General features: G+C 46.9%; 1 protein-coding gene across 4 annotated transcripts in view; it reads right to left on the reverse strand.

Moving 5' to 3' along the window:
* Window positions 1–17,201, reverse strand: part of LSP1 (lymphocyte specific protein 1) — a 311,165-nt gene that overhangs the window by 38,607 nt on the left and 255,357 nt on the right. For 2 of the 4 annotated variants that reach the window (XM_078682743.1, XM_078682742.1), the window contains exon 10: window positions 7,329–7,418. The exons of the other annotated variants lie outside the window; for them this stretch is intronic. In XM_078682743.1, coding sequence (XP_078538869.1) covers window positions 7,329–7,418 — 90 coding nt within the window. The remainder of the gene's footprint in view (window positions 1–7,328; window positions 7,419–17,201) is intronic. 4 annotated transcript variants of the gene reach the window in all.

Below are 17,201 nucleotides of genomic sequence, written 5' to 3' on the forward strand. Positions count from 1 at the left end.
GCAAAGCACCCCTCTTTGTCCCATCCCTAAATTCTTCTTGACCAAGTAAGGGAGTGCGCTAGCACCCCTCTTTGTCCCATCCCTAAATTCTTCTTGACCAAGTAAGGGAGTGCGCTACAGGGTATACACATAATTATTCAGTAACTAAGGCTTGTGTCTGCCTGGCGGCCAGAATCCCAGAGCTATGGAGACATCACTTGAAGTCAGCACCTTCAGCTGTAGCAAAAAAGGTCCTCCTGAAGAGACTAGAATTCTGCCTCCTGCTGAGGGAGGAAAGGGAAGTATCTGGACCTGTATGAGGAAAGCCATCCCAGCAGGAGAGGCCCATGTGTTTCAAGTGAAGGGAAACTCAGAGAAAGCCAGCAAACCAGGAGAGTGCGCTAGGAGAAAGCCATGCTATGGAAATGCCCCCTGGCCTCTCTATGCCATTCATGAAATCATCTGTACCAACTTTTGTGTCTGGAACATGTAATCTGGCAGCTAGCCATGGGTTTCCTCAGTTGGTGCTGCTGGTGAAGAGCTAAGGACAGCATCAGCAGTAGGCTGACAGCCCAATGTGCCCACGGCTGACACTGCCCAAAGATATCACCACTAAAAGATTCAGCCTGGCTGCCCCAACTACTTCTGCTTAAAGTCTGCCAGCTGCCAATAAGATGGTTGCTGAACTGGGCACTGCCAGGAAAATTAATCTACCCAAATCAGTCTTGCAACATCGTGAAAGGATGCTTCAGCCCCATAATATGGAATGCACTCTGTAAAAATGGGAAGGTGCAACAGCCTCCCCTGTGTGCCCAGGAAGTCATGAGCAATTTGCAGGTAAAGACATATGGTCAGATCCACTGCACCCACAGGATTGTTTGATGCAAAAGGAATGATAAACTGTTAAACTATGCTAAACACTTAAATCTGTGCAAACACGTAATCTAACTGCATTTGAACCTAATCCTAGATCAACTCAGAGGGATGTGGATGACAATAGTGGAAATGTTGGCCCTTGCTGGAATGGAAGGAGCTGTGGCACATCACTGGAAGAACACAGCATTCTACATCCATGTATATCATATCCATTTATTTATACAGCATTTAGATTTGCTGCAAGATTAAAAGTACTTTCTTTTTCAGAAACGTTAGCACTGGACTAGACATTACCTTATTGTGTCTGTTGCTTGATTATGGAGTCCCGAGCTCTTTTCCCCACCTTACCTCCTCACTGAGAAGCCTGTGAATAATCGCCCTGAGATCCAAGTGTGAAAAGAGATTTATTTGTAGGCGTGGGCAGAAGTCATGGAGTTTCACTCAGCGAGTTACATGAAAACCACGGGTGGGCAATAAACTCCACCCCACCGGCAGATTTTAGAGTTTTGGTCACTACGCATTAAGCATGTAATGCAGAATTTCAGTCAAACCACTCTGCCACGCGGTGATTGGTGGTGTTTTGACAGAACTCGGCGTTAGCAGCGTAATGGGGAGTGGGCAAAACTCTGAAGGCTGTCCCTATTAATTTGGTCAATTTTGCAAAGCCATAGTAGGATGCAGCCCCAGGAAACTAATGGCACATGGTCTCAACCACCACAGTTAATGCCCAGTAGCCCCAGATTGCCCTATGACCTCACTGTCTCTCCCAACATACCCCACGAACAGGGTGCAGCATCATCCATCTGTTCATATACTGGCAACCAATTGTCACAGCTGACACTGCCTGTACCCTTACAACAAAGGAAAGCCAAACCATGCATCAGGCATATCCCACAACCCATCCACACACATGCTGCTATGGTGAACACAGCCCAGTGCCCTATGTACTGTAGTGGCCCATACCATGTACATTGGTCAATAAAGAAAATGATCCTTCTGCCACTCTTCTCTTTTCACATGCAGTCTATAAAACAGTCCTATCAGACTTGTTCCTTCAACAGGGATAGAGACAAAGAGTTGGGACTAGGGAGATGCTCACAGGGGTCCTAGGTGTGTGAGAAAATTGAAGGGGGGGGGATGAAGGTCATCATCATTCACACCAAATTCTTAACATGTAACAGTTTCTTTATTTTTATCTACAATAAATATTCCTCAGTCCTCAATCCTCTCTCTGGTAAGCAAGATTGATTTTCCATCCTCACTCTGCTCACCCATGAGTCAGTTCTTTATGTCTGCACTCAAAAGATGAAAGCAGGCAGCTGCTTTACTACATCACCAACAGGGGGGTAAGGAACCTGCAAATCCGTGATATAGTAGCCACCAACCTAACATCAGTAGTCACCCTGGTTTGTCCCCTCCTAGTGCTTTTAAGTGACCTTCTGGTGCTCTATGTAAGGTATGAAACTTGTCAACATAATGTGCTACAACAAATAACCTCTCTTAGTTTCAACCATTCATGTAGTCCTTTAAGATCCTTACAAAGTGAATAAGAAATATGGAATTCAACTGCCAACTAATCCTTATGTAGGTCCGAACATGACTGTGCACTCTCAATAGACTCAACACATCTGGCGTTCACCATGTTCAGAGTGCACTCACAATTCTATTACAAAGACAGCATGAAATATTTAAGAGCCACTACCCTTATTATTTAAAAAGACCTAAGCAGTATGATCTGCTAAACAATATACAAATAATAATGAGCAAAAGCCCCAAAGACTAGTGAAGCATGTACTAATAATCTCCACACAGCCACAACAGTCTACTTCTCCATCTCCAGCATGCCTGGCAATGTATCTAAAGTGCCGTCAGCCGAACGTACATATTACAAAAATGTACATAGTGACATTACCAATACCCCTCCATAGTCGAGTCATTGGGGCCCATAATATAGATAGTGCCCCGGAGGAGCAAAGGGTGTTTGATCCTGGGTGGCACTTTGGTATTTTATAAGGTGCTGCAACTGCTAGTGAATGGATCACACATGCACATTCACAAGGGGTGCTTCCATCGTTTCCATGAGGCCGTGGCACCGTACAACTGAGGGAACTCTGTGTGCCCACAGTTCATTACAGACATAGGCACGGTGGCAAATAGGATGTCAGGAGGCACTCTGAATGTGTGACACAGGCAGCGAGTCCCTTGAGGGAGCTCCTTGGAAGGGAGTTGTGGTTGCTACATAGCACACGACCGAGAGGGGAGACCTGAACCCCTCTTTACGCTGAGGCGGAGGGGTTTCCAGTGAAATCAGAGCTGCAGTTTCAACCTGCGTATCGGTCTGTTGCTAATACAATATCCTTAGTATAGATGTGAACTGGCTTAATGGTATGCCACGGCCAATGTATAGTTTCGGGCTAGGTGAGGGGAGAACTACGAGATAAGGGAGGTAAAAGCTCTTCATTCTAGTTGGATTGTGCTGTACGCATTTTGTGCACAGGGTGCTGGCTGTATGCCTCTGAAATCTGTACTTCTATGCCTAGTCACATAGGAAATTGAAGGTGAAATAAAAGCTATCAGCCTGCCACAGGCAAACCCCCACCTATTAGAGAATGGAAGGGAGTGCCGAAGATTTCCCACATTTCCAGTCATTCCCAAGGATTCGGGAGGCTGCTCATTGTAGCCTTTTAAAACATAGACACATACATTCTTTGCCTACTATGGGCCCCTTACAGAGACAACACAGCTCGCAGTATTGCCAAACAACTCATACGCCACCACTTCTAAGATCCCAGAGTGAACAAAATGTCACTCAGTATAATACTATATATGCAGCCCAGACTCTACTACAGGATTCTCATCTAGTGCTTGATTTCTATATGGTCCTCAAGTTCTTGAAAACCCCAAAGAAACTAAGTGGAAATTAACTTGACTGCTCATGTATTCTTCATCATATCACTTATATGACAAGGAGAAGTAACAGAATCCAACTTCAAGATAAATATGATGCATTTTATCATTTGGATTTGTGTAGTCTTAATAATGTACACCACCTGGATAGCCAGAGGAGTAGGCTGGATACTGGACTGCCTAGGGCTAGCAGAGTCAAACATTCATTACTTATTTAGAAGATGGTATGCGTAAAAGACCGAGTTACAGCACAACACCGTAAATGCCACATTAAACCACACACAATGTCCAGTAGGCGCTACATCATGTATGGACAATGTAACGTTGAATACAGGTAGGTTAAACACAACCATTAATACAATCATCCCTAGGGGGCCTGAATCGATATCAATGGGGGAGCTAAAACACATTTATTATGCCTCTAGGGAACAGAGACATACTGCACATTTAAAACAGAGTGGCAGTGAGTCCCTCTGAGATGGAACATTAGTTATATCAGTATTTATACCCATGTCCTGGCTGGAAGAAGGTGTCAAAGTGTGGGGTTGGAGGGGAGGATGAATGTTGAGGGAAGTGGGCTCCACATAACCCTCAAATTCTGATGAAGGATCACACTGTGGACACTTTTAGAGACTCCAGCTATCCCTAGCATGTTGGCAATCATGTATTAGATTGCATTTTTAAAAGGGATAACTGAACACAGCTGCAAAGTGAGAATTCTCAAATATGTTCAATCTGCCAGTTATTTTTTTTTTTTTACACGTAGGCATTATAATGTTTGAAGATCATTTACTAGTGTTGATTTACTTCAAGCATTCATCAGTACAGCATTCATCAATCAGTACTTAGTAATAAAGTGCTGCTTATCACCCGATAGGGTATTCAGGTGCTGTGCTGTGGTGTGGTGCTAGTCAAAGGACCAGGTTTTGAGTCGCATCCTGAAGTGAGTCAATGAGGGAGAAGTACATATGGGGAGTTCCTGAACTTGGCAGTGAGGTGGGAGAAGGAGCATTCTCCGGTGCGGCAGCGGCGGATGAGTTTTATCTGGGTGAGGTAGGTGGAAATTCAGGCAGTGGTTCATGTAGGCGGGTCCTTGGTCGTTGAGGACTTTGTAGACATGGGTCAGGATCTTGATTTGGCATCTTTTCTAGATGCGGAGCCTTTGGAGGTCTTTCAGGTGCTGGGTGATGTTGGTTCTCTTTGGCAGGTTGAGGATCAGTCTGGCTGCTGCGTTCTGGATTGAAAGGAGTCTTCTCATAAGTTCGGCGGTGGTGCCTGCATAGAGTGCGTTGCCCTAGTCCAGACAGCTAGTGAGGAGGGCAAATGTCAGTTTTCCTGTTGCTGATGGAGAGCCACATGAATACTTTGCGGAGCATGCCGAGAGTATGGAAGCAGGCTGAGGAGACCGTTTTGACCTAACTTTTCATAAAGCAAAGCGACAAGGAGAAACTTACAATATCTATTTGGGTAAGATGTGTGTGCACTCTACCCTGGTGTCTCATGTTCCCATCTATGGTGCAGCCAGGGGTCCTGTATCCAGAGGTTCCAGTAAACTGTCCTCAATCACAGGTGGAACTGGCTGTGCAAAGGGACTGTGTGCTAGTGATGGAACGCACAAAAAATATGTCTTTAGTAAGCACATTTCAAGGGCCCGTGCCTCTAAACAAGATCATAATGATAAAAGAAAATGTGTGAAAATGCTTGTGCAGCATCTATGTGCCTGTGACACCTCCAAACGGTTTTGAATCATCTGGGCCGTGTGCATGTCTACCTCTTGGCCCAGTACCCCCCCACCCCCAATCATGGATAAGTGCACTCTGGTCCTTCTGCTATTTCCCTCATGTCATAGCCCACAATAAGGAGGCAGTAAAAACCTGTGGCGGCTTTGTAGCTGAATGGTCTTCTTTAAATGTGATGCACTTCTGCAGCCTCAGAATGTCAGGTCCAGGGTGGGAAACACATAAGGAAAACTAGACAAAATAAAATGAATAATGGCAAGATGGCACAGCTTGTCAAAGCCAGATACCGGTCTTAATGATCAATATAGAAAAAATCTTTCGCTTCAGGAATTCATGAAGTGAAAAATATTTCTTAAAGCTGTATTTTTTTGGTTCGAAACTGTTCTCAATGTTGAACCTTGGTTCAAGTGATGTTACTGCTGAAACGTACATTGTCAGCTTTCTTAGCACCCTCTTTGTGGACACTTTTGTTCTTTATGTCTTCCGTTTACCTTTGGGGTTTGCCAGAGATCAAAGCCTTTGCGGATCTCGAAGGCAATTACACTGACAGCGAACAAGTATCCAATGCACATCCCAAAAGCAGAAATTTCAGTATCGTGGAACACTGCAAGCTCATTTGGCTTTGACCATCTTAATCGTGGACATGTTTTGTTGCTGTTTTCTGCATGAAGGCTCACAGCACCAAACCTCTTTTACGAAAACGAAGATTATGATTGTTTCCTAAAGGCATCAACACACTTTTCATCTGCAAATTCAGTGTTGTACTCTCCTGCCTTGAAGACAATAGTCATGTTCTCTTGATGCCTTTGTTGTACTTTATACCCAACAAATGCAGGAATGCCTCTCGTGTCAAACTCATACAAAGTGAATACTTTGCGATGGTGTCCTTAGGGTTCACATTCTGCCGAAAAGCCTACTAAAGTCTTAGCCACTGGCAAACTACCTCTACAGCCTCAAAACTGACTTCATCCGATTTTGACTACTGGATTTCAGGCTGCATGGGTCCACAAAGTTCTCCATGTCTGAATTTACAATGTTTTCAGTCTAACCATAATTGCCGAAAATTAAATCTGAACAGAGTCAAGGAGCATTCAGGAGTTCTGTGCAACGTCATGCATGGGGTCTCGTTATAGACATAGCTACACCAGCACTCAACTATGGTGCTTGCTGATTAAAAAAAAAAAAACAATCTAAGATGTTTCTGAGTATAAGCATGGTTATGGTCCGATAACGCAAAGCAAGCAACCAGTTTACCTGAGGATGGCACTCCATTGCTGGAGTTTAGATGGCATTATAAGGGCGTCTGAAGACAGCAACAGCTATAGAATGTGAGGCTTTTACAGACTACCAGAGGCACTCCTAAATACAACCACTAGATGGCACAGTCATGCATGGCATCTGAATCTATACGAGCTTCAGACTGCAGACTCTATTCTTTACTGACTTTTGACCACTAATCGGATTATCAGGTTGGAAAGACCGCTGGATGCTATAATGGCATCTAGAGGTCTGCCAAGCATGGAGTCACTGATGCCATTAAATGACTAAAGCTCATCTACTGGGGAAGGTCATGCTTATGAACACATCTCTTCCTAACACTCCTTACACCTAAACCAGAGACAAAGGCATGGTTCTGTGGTTCAAGAAGCTGCCATGGGTTGTAGGCAACTTAAGAACTTGGACAAACCTAGAAGAGTCAATGAACCTTTCATTGTCAAGCATGGATACAACACTGGACTGGTTTCACCCCAACCAAAAAAAGACATTCAAGTGTATGGGCGTTTGGCCTTTAGGGAGAGTACCTATCTTCTGGAGATCTACACTTACCCCTGCTTTGGGAGGAGACTTCGACCCCGGTGTTCCCTTGGCAAACTGGTGGATGAGATCGGACACACCAACATTCAAGCCCTCAGTGTCCTGTAACAGGAGAAGCAGTAAAAGATGCATTAAAATGGCTAGAAGGCTGATTAATTCCAAAACAGACTGAAGCGTTTCCAACTCAGGATGGTTCTTAACAGCAAAGAGCCCCCAAAAGGCTGGTATGTGAGGGGAAAGAAATGGGTACTTATGAGTAGGAGTAGTTTTGCAGCTTGCAGAATTTTCTGGATTCACAGGCTGTGCATTATTCCGCCATCTAGTGCTTGGGTCCGGGAACGTGTGTGTTTAATGTCTTATTTTTTTGGGCAACACCGATTACTATTTGGTGGTAAGACCATCCCCTGTATGACGTCAGACGGTGCCCTGGAAGTTCCAGTGCGTGGTCACCATCTTCATATTCTTTTTTCTTTCCTCTTCCCACCTGTTAGCTTCATCTCCCATTTCTGGGGAGGCAGGTGGGTCGTTTGTTAATCCAGAAAATTCTTCAAGCTGTAAAATGACTTCTACCGGTAAGTACATATTTAGTTTTGCAGCATTAATCCTTTTCTGGATTCAAATGCTGCGTATTAGATTACATAGTGGTATCGGTCTCTGGGTTGAAATGTGCATATCTTGACAAACAGGTGTTGTAGTACCTTCTGTCCTAACTGTACCTCTTTGTTCATCTGAATGTCCACACAGTAGTGTTTTGTGAAAGTGTGTGGAGTTGACCAGGTTGCTGCTGTGCATTTAATCAATGGTACATTTGCAAAGAAGGACAGTGTTGCTCCCTTCTTTCTAGTTGAATGAGCTCAGAGGCGCATGGGTAATGTCTTTCCCACTCTGGTGTAGCAAGTTTGTATAGTTTTTCAAGATCCATCTTGTGATTGTTCCCTTGGTTACCGGTGATTCCTTGCTTGCTCTGTCAAAGGAGAGGAATAATTGCTTTCCCTAACAAAAACCTTTTTGTTTCCTATAGCTAATACGTTAGTGCCCTCCGCACGTCCAGTGTGTGAAGGGCCTTTTTGACCAGTGTCTTTTGCTCTTGAGAAAGCGGATGGTTGAATACTTTAGTTGACATGGAATTGTGTCACCACCTTTAGTAGGAACTGTGGATTTGTTCTATGGACCAACTTGTTCTTGTGGATTTGCAGGTATGGTTCATGTATTATGAGAGCTTGTAGCTCTCAAACTCTACGTAGGGATGTGATTGCCATTAGAAATTTTGTTTTTAGGGTTAGAGACTTTAAATAAGACTTGTGCTTCGGTCAAAAGGCTCAGTCATCAATTACATTAGGACCGTGTTCAGGTTCCACATTAGGGTTGGTTCCATTTTTGGTGATGCCACCCTTTTAGAACTTTCCTAGAATCTTTTTACTACAAGAAGTGTGAAGAGACTGGTTCTTGGTGTAGCTCTGCTTTAAACTACTCTTGCTTCTAGATGTATCTTTAGTGGCGCGTATGTCACCTCATTGTCCAACAGGTGTGTGAAGTACATTAATACGGTTTCCTGTTCTGTACTTATTTCTATCTTCTTGTTGTGGATGCACCACTGACTTTATCTGTTCCATTTCTCCATGTAGCATTTTCTTGTGCTTGGTTTTCTAACTTCCCTAAGAATTTCCATAATCTTGGTTGATCGCTGTAGGTGACCACATTTAATGTACTCAGGATTCATGCTGCCAGGCTGAGTGTGGCTGATTGCATATGGTGCACTCCTCTGTTTTGCAATGTTAGCAGAGCCTGTTCTGTCTTGATTGAGATTCGATGGCCCTTGGCAGCTCCAGCAGGTCCTAGTACCAGGATGGTAGAATATGGCTGTTGTGTTGCATTTGGAACAGTCTGATTTATTACGTGCCCTTGGAACGCTTTTAGGGCACGAAAGACTGTATTTATCTCTAGATAGTTTATGAGTTTCACAGAATCCGTGTTGTTCCATAGTCCTCTGACCTTCAGGTTGTCTATGTGCGCTCCCCAACCCTTGTGGGATGTGTCCATCGGTATGGTCACAGTAGGAGCTGGAGTTTTGAACGGTCTCCCTATTGAGTTCCCAGCATTGTGTTTCCCTGTGTACCTTTGCTGTGACAACCACTAGATTCTCCCAGCTCCCGGTGGCTGGTAAAGGCAAACTTGCTCTACAATTGCCTCTGCTCTCTTCTGGAGTGGGTTTGCTAGCGCGGTCATTGAATTTATGGTTGAGCCCAGAAACACTTTCACTTGTTCCAGTTGTGGTGAATAATTCTTGTGGTTTATTGTAAAACCAATAGTTTCTTACCTGTCAGTGTAGTTTTGCAGCTTCTGTTTTCATCACGACCCTGTCACTGTATCTGGATGTAGGGTTCCTGCAGTGTGAGTGCCTGCAGTTCGCTCACCTTTCGTAGCAAGGTGATTGCTACCAGAAAGGCCGTCTTCATCGTTAGCATTTGCAGTGATGCTTTGTGGATGGGTTCGAAAGGTGCTTTCATGAGCTCCGTCAGTACCACATTTAGGTTCCAGGCCGGTGGCGGCATTCTCTTTGGTGGCGCTATTCTTTTAGCCCCCTCCAAGAATCTTTTTATGACTTGGGATGTAAAGAAGCTTCTCCCTGTTTCTCCTCTTGTGTATGCCACAATCGCTGCCAGGTACACCCTCAGCGAGGATGAGCTTAGTTTAGCATTAATTAGGTGCGTGAGGTACCTTAGCACCGTGGATTCCCTGGTCAGTTTTCTATGGAGTTTTTTCTTGCAACACCACTGAGTGAATCTTTTCCATTTCTCCCCATAGCACTTGCGTGTGCTGGGCCTTCTTGCCTCTCGCAGCACCCGCAGTGTGCTCTCTGGTAGTTTTAGGTGTGCGAACTCTAAGTCCTCAGGAGCCAGGCTGAGAGGTTGAGGCTCTGCTCTGGGTGTAGAACTTCTCCGTTTTCCATGGAGAGTAGGTCTCTTCTTTTTGAGAACTTGTGGGGGGGCCCTGCGCCATCTCCATTATCTGAGAGTACCAGGTCTGTCTGGCCCATTGTGGTACCACCAGGATGAGCGTCATGTTGCTCGTCATGCATTTGTTGAGAACCCTGGGGATAAGCGTAGGCAAATGTTTTTGACCAGCTTATCCATAGGGCATTCCCCTGTGATAGAGCCTCTGGTTGCCTGGATGCAAAGTATTGGCATTTTGCATTCCGGCGTGTTGCAAACAGGTCTATTGTTGGTGTGCCCCATCTCCTGAATAGTCTCTCTGTTTCCTGAATATTGAGTTTCCACTCGTGGGACGCTGAAGTCTGCCTGCTGAGCCAATCCGCTTCTACATTGTCCTTCCCTGGCAGGTGTATGGCTAGCAGGTCTATGTTTAGTGGTATAGCCCATTTCCAGATCTCCTGTGCCAAGCTTGACAGAGGGAATGATTGAGTTCCCCCCTGTTTGTTTATGTAAAATATCGTTGTGGTGTTGTCGGTTTGTATTAGCACCTTCTGGTTGTACAGGTGTTTCTGAAAAGCCTTGAGGGCTAGCAACACTGTTTTCAATTCCAGGTAATTGATGTGTCTGACTGCATCTGTAGGGCTCCACAGACCCCTCACTTTGAGCCTGTTCATGTGTGCGCCCCATCCCTTCTGGGATGCGTCTGTGGGGATGGTCACTGTTGGGTCCGGTGGTGTTAGAGGTTTCCCTACTGTTATTCTTTCCTTGGTCCACCACCTTATTTCTTCCTGCACCCTGTGTGTTACAACCACTAGATCCTCCCAACTTCCTGTAGCTTGTGACCATTGCTGTTGCAGCCACTCTTGGAGTGGTCTCATTTGTAGGCGTACATTGGGGACCAGTAGGCGTACATTGGGGACCAGGTGTATGCATGACGCCATCATCCCCAAGATCTTGCTCACAGTCCTCACTGTCAGAGTTCGCCCCTTCTGGTAGTGACGTTTCTCCCTCAGTAGGCTGAGTGTTCTCTTTTCGCTGGGTAACACCCTGCATTGGACGGTGTCGATCTAAGCTCCCAGGAAGATTTTCACTTGCTCTGGTTCCATCGAGCATTTTCCCCAGTGTATGGAGAATCCCAGGCTTGCTAGCGTTCTTGTCACCTGTTCTGCATGATCTTTGCATGTCCTGTAAGAGCTTGCCTTTACGAGCCAGTCGTCGAGGTAGGGGTACACGTGTATCCCCTTTCTTCTTAGATGTGCGGCCACTGCCGCGAGGCATTTGGTGAACACTCTTGGTGCGGACTTTAGGCCGAATGCCAGGGTCGTGAATTGGTAGTGATCCTTGTTCACTGTGAATCTTAGCATGTGCTTGTGCTGCCTGTTCATGGGGATGTGCAGGTACGCATCTTTGAGGTCTATGGTGGACAAGAAGTCCCCGGCCTTTATCTGTGGGATGACCTCTTGTAGGGGCGTCATTTTGAATTTTTACGTATTTGTTTAGGAACTGTAGGTCCAGGATGGGTCTTAGACTTTCGTCTACTTTTGGCACCAGGAAATAGTTTGAGTACACTCCCTTGTTCCGTTCTTTGCATGGAACCCGTTCGATGGCCGCTTTGAGGAGGAGTTCTTGAGCTGCCTCTTGCGGTAATCGCAGCTCTCTTCCCGAGTGTTCTCTTTTCTTTGGCTTTCTGTTTGGTGGTCTCTTTTCCAACTCTATGCAGTATCCGAACTGCATAAATGTTGAGTATCCACTTGTCTGTTATTTTTCTCCACTCCTGGAGAAAAAATCTCAACCTTCCTCCTACTGGCGTCACATGTTCCTTTGTGTCTTGTCCATGTAGCCCTCTCCTCTTTGTTTTCCCGTGCTCCTCCCCCGGAGGGTTTGATTGGGAGAGCACCTTTTTCTGTGTGAAGTCACTTAGAGGGGGTTGTTCACCGCCTCTCCTTCTCTGGCCCCGTCCATTTCCTCTTGATCGAAAGGACTGGCCCCTGCTCTGGTAGTTCCAGCTTTGCCTCTGCTGGCCCTGGTGACCTTGGTTGTCACTCTGTTGCCCCTGTTGGAAACTCTGGTGTGAATCTCCTTGCTGACTTCCACCTCTGCCGTTCGGCCTCCGTGTAGGAGTGCCCCTCCTCATCCCCCTGAATTGCAGGGCCCCCATGGACCTTGCCGTCTCGTTGTCCTTCTTCAGTTGGGTGAGCTTCTCATCAACTGGGGCTCCGAACAGTGTTTCACCATTGAAGGGTGTGTTCAGGATGTTGTTCTGAACCTCGGCCTTGAAGCCGGAGATCCTGAGCCAGGCTTGCCTTCTCTCTGTGATGCCTATAGCCATCAGTCTGCTGGATGTTTCTGCCCCATCCAAGGCTGTCTTCAGGCACGAGTTAGCGATGCTTTTCCCCTCTTCCACAAGGTGTGATGCCCTCTCACGGTATTGTTCCGGGAGGTGCTTGAGCAATTGGCCCATCTCATCCCAATGCTGGTATTGATGTCTATTCAGGAGGGCGTTGGAGTTCGCCATCCGCCAGTGCGTTGCGGCGTTCCTCTCTATTTTCCTGCCAGTTAGATCCATCCTCCTGCTTTCCTTGTCAGGTGGAGGTCCGGACGTTGTTGGGACGTTTGACCATTTTCTGGCCGTTGCAGCGATTATTGAATCTGCTGTGACGGATCCCTTGATGTAAGCTGGGTCCTGGGAGGAGAATTTGTATTTCTTCTCCGTCCTCGGTGTTACTGATCTGCATGTAGCCGGGTCCTTGAAGGCTTCCTTCCCCTGGTCTGTGATACTCTTTAGCATGGGCAAGAACTGGCTTCTTGTCTGTATGGGGAGCAATGTCTCCAGCAGGAAATCTGCTTTTGGCTTCTCCTCTTCCAGCTTAACTCCATAAGCTGCTGCCGCCTTCCTGACCACCTCATTGCATGCCCCAATGTCATCCGGTGGCGAAGGCCTTGAGGGGTATGTTTCCACAGCCTCCTCTGGGTTTTCGGCCTCGATGTCCTGCCATTCCTGGTCTTGGGCCGTCGAGGAACCTGAGCCGTAGCTTGACTGTTGCTCCCCGTAATCCCCTTCTGTGTAGTAGAGGTCTTCTTCCTCTTCGTGCTCCGAGGGATCCGGAGTTTTCGGCGTCTCTTCGACGTCGAACTCCTCGAGCTCCTGTACCTCAGCGACGGTCGGTGCCGGTGCCAGCTTCGAGGGGATCCTGTAACTTCTCATCTTTTCATCAAAGTCCTTCTTTCTCTGAAGGATGTTCTCCATTTCGGCCTCGAGCCTTCTTTTCTTTCTCTGCATCTCTGCGGCCTGCTCGTCGTCGAGCGTTTCGGCTGCTCTTTTCGGCGGCATCGTCGACGTCGAAACTTTCTTCGGCTCCTTTTCCTTCGAAGTCGAAGACCCTTTTTCGGGGGCTTGCTTCGATGACCTTTGCTTTTCGCTGGTCTTCGGCCTCCGGGAGTCCTTCTCGAAGGATCCGCTGGGCTCTTTTTCGGAGGATGCAGCTTCGGTCGTCGAAGTTTTCGGTGCCGGTGCTCCTTTCGAGGCTCTGGGCTCTGACTTTCGAGAGTCTGCCTCTGGCGTTCGAGACCCTGTGGGGGTTTTCGGGGTCGTAGACTCTCCTACCTTGTCAGGCGTTTTCTTATCGGTCTCTGCGACCGTGAAGTCATCTGGACCTTCGGCGATGTTGTCCTCGTCGTCGGTGGAGAGGCCCAGTTCATAAAGCGTCGGGGCCTGGCCCTTGCCCTGCATCGTGTGGTGAGCTGTCCTCTGTCTCTCTCGAACTCGGAGTGTCTTCGGCTTGAAGACGGAGCAGGCGTTGCAGTCTCTGCTCTCGTGGTCGATTGGCAGGCAGAGGTTGCAGACCGGGTGCTGGTCCTTCTGCGCGAACTTGTGGTGGCAGTTTTTGCAGAATTTAAAGGGTGTCTTGTACATCCCTGCGCTCAGGGGGCCCCCTGTGTGCGCATTCCTCCAAGGACGTCAAAGATCTCGAAGTTCTTTCCTTTCTTCGTCGTCTCTTCTCTGATGGTCCTCTTCTCCCGATCTTCTCAGGTCTTTACCGTTGAAGAGTTGCTGTATTTTCTCCTTTTCTCCTCCAAAACTTCTGGAGCTTCACGCGACGATCCAGACCCAATGGCGGAAAAAAGAATCTGGAGATGGCGCCCAAGGGTGGTAGCTTCCGCCGGTAGCACGCCAACGTCACCGAAGGTACACCAAATGGTGGGACGTTGACGCCCACCTGGGCTTCGACAAAAAAAAAAACAACAAAAAAACCGACTACGATTCCGGACCCAACCACCAGATTGCGGAATATGCACAGCATAGTGAATCCAGAAAGATTCACGCTGCAAAACCAAGGCTTTACAGTGTTGCAATCACCTTTTACATGTCCCTGTGGCATTTGTCCTTCAATTGAGCTTTTACTAGCCAGTCGTCTAGATCCGTATAGACATGGATTCTAGGTCTTCTGAGGTGGGTGGCTACCGCTGCTAGACATTTTGTGAATACTCTTAGTGCCAATTTTATGCCGAAGGGTAGCACCCTGAACTGGTACTGTACCTTGTCTAGAACAAACCAGAGTTATTTTTTTCTGTCCTTGGTTCATCCATACATGAAGGTAGGCATCCTATTAATCTATAGTGGCCATGTAATTCCTTTTCCCCAGGAGTGGAATTCTTCATTGCAGTGTTGACATCTTGAAACGTGTAGTTCGTATGAACTGCTTCAGAAATTTGAGGTCTAGGATAGGTCTATGTGTTAAATCTTGCTTTGGAACCAGAAAGTATGGGGGAGTAGATCCCATTGCCTTTTTCCCTTGGGGGGACATTTTCAATAGCTATTTTTTTGGGAAGAGTTCTTTGACCTCCATTCTGAGTTGTTAGATCTCTTGATCCCTGAGGTTTAAGGTCCTTGGAAGTGTGTGTGGAGTTTTTTTAATGAGTTCTATACAGTATCCATAGCTTATGTTTAAATTCCAATTGCCTGATGTAATTGTCCTCCACTCCTTGAGGAATCCCCCTATTTCACCCCCCACAGGTGTTTTGTGGTGGGGTTGTGTGGTGAAAGTCACTTGCCTGTTGATCCTCCCCCCTCTGAGCGGATGGCCTCTTCCTCTTGTTTCCCCCGAAAGGGCTGCCTCGACAGGTCTTACCATTGATGGTTGGTGTTTGATGCAGGTTTTGGTGCATGGTACTTTGGGGCTGCTGTTGCTGCTGCCTGGATGTAAAAACCGACCTGTCTGTGGGCCTTCTGTTTGCAGACCCTCGTCTCCTGAAGGATCCTCTGGACTGGATTGCCCCCATGGCTTTCACAGCATCATTGTCCCTTTTTCTCGGTTGTAGGGCATCATCTACTGCCTGCTGAGCAGAGCGGCGTTTGTAAAGGGCTTGTCGATTATTGAGGCTTGTACCTCTGTATTCAACCCGGATACCCTGAGCCAGGCAGGTCTACTGGCTGTGTCAGCTAAATCCAGGGCATAATTGAGGCAGGTGATGGCAATTTTCTTGCCTTCCTTAATTATGCTATTGCCTATCTTGCGGTATACTTCAGAGAAGTACTGCATTAGGCCTTCTTGTATTATCACATTGCTGGTGTTATGTTATGAAGTTTTTGTATAGCGCCTATCACCGCCGGTCTCTAAGCGCTTAAACAGAAAGAACATAACATGCTGTCACCCCAAAACCCTCTGACATCTCTGATTAGGCCGGAAGTATTGCCTTTTTAAATAGGTACGCCTTCAATTTCTTCCTGAAGGAAAGTAGCTGTGAATCTTCCTTCAGACTGGCTCATTCCAAAGTTGCGGAAGAATCACCGAGAAAGCTCTGCCTCCTTTAGTTTTTAGTTTAAATCTGGGTTGAATCAGATTGGAGGTCTGACCGGAGCGCAGAGTTCTGCCGGGAACATACCTCCTCAGGCGCTGCTTAATGTACTCTGGGGCTTTACCAAAAGTGCCTTATGGGCCACACAGAGACATTTAAACTGAACCCTGAGCTTCACAGGCAGCCAGTGCAGCTTCCAAAGGAGTGGGGTTGCATGTGAGTTTCTCGGTAGAGAAAAAAAATCAGTCTAGCTGCGTCGTTCTGCACGACCTGCAGCTTCCTCAGCAACTTCTGTGGCAAACCAAGATACAGAGCGTTGCCATAATCTAGCCTCGAGATGACTGTAGCAGAGACGATGGTTTGTAGGGTGGAGGCTGAAAGAATAGGGGTCAGCTTGCGTAATTGCCTCAACACACCCGTGCAAGAGCCTACCACAGCCGAAACTTGAGGGGCCATGGTAAGATCTGCATCGATCTTTAGACCTAGACTTTTTACCACCTTATGGGCCACATAGTTTTTCCTAATTCTGGGGGCCAGTACAGATCACCCCAAGGATTTGCCTGGTTGGTGAACACCAGTACCTCAGTTTTCTCAGCATTCACCTTCAAGAGGTTGTTGGTCATCCAATTGACTGTGAATCTGAGCAAGTTCCTTACTGACTCCTGAGCCTCCCTTGTATCTTCCAGCTGCACCAGCAGCTGGGTGTCATCTGCGTAGTTAAAGATTTCACAATTCCTACGCATGAGCTCCTCCATCAGTGGTTGTAGGTAGATGTTAAAAATTAAGGGGGAAAGTGCGGACCATTGGGGCACACCCCATGTCACCTCACTAATCCCTGACAGCTGATCCCCCATCTGTACCCTCTGAGTACGTCCTGACAGGAAGGATTCTAGCCACTTGAGCGCCTGTCCGGTTATCCCCAGCTTAGCGATACGGTCCAGCAAGATGGTATGGCTGACCGTATCAAAAGCTGTCCCTAGCAGTTAAGCAGCGTGTTGGAGTGTGCCATTCTCCATTGTGTGGCTGCTTCTCTCTCCATTTTTTTCTCCATCAGGTCGAGCTTTTTGCTTTCCCTTTCTGGTGGTAGGCCTGCGGATGTAGGGGCATTAGACATTTTCCTTGCATTGGAGACTATGATCGAGATCGCCGTGACATT

The sequence above is a fragment of the Lissotriton helveticus genome, chromosome 3_1 (genome assembly GCF_964261635.1).
Source record: "Lissotriton helveticus chromosome 3_1, aLisHel1.1, whole genome shotgun sequence".
In the NCBI taxonomy this organism is placed as follows: Eukaryota; Metazoa; Chordata; class Amphibia; order Caudata; family Salamandridae; genus Lissotriton; species Lissotriton helveticus.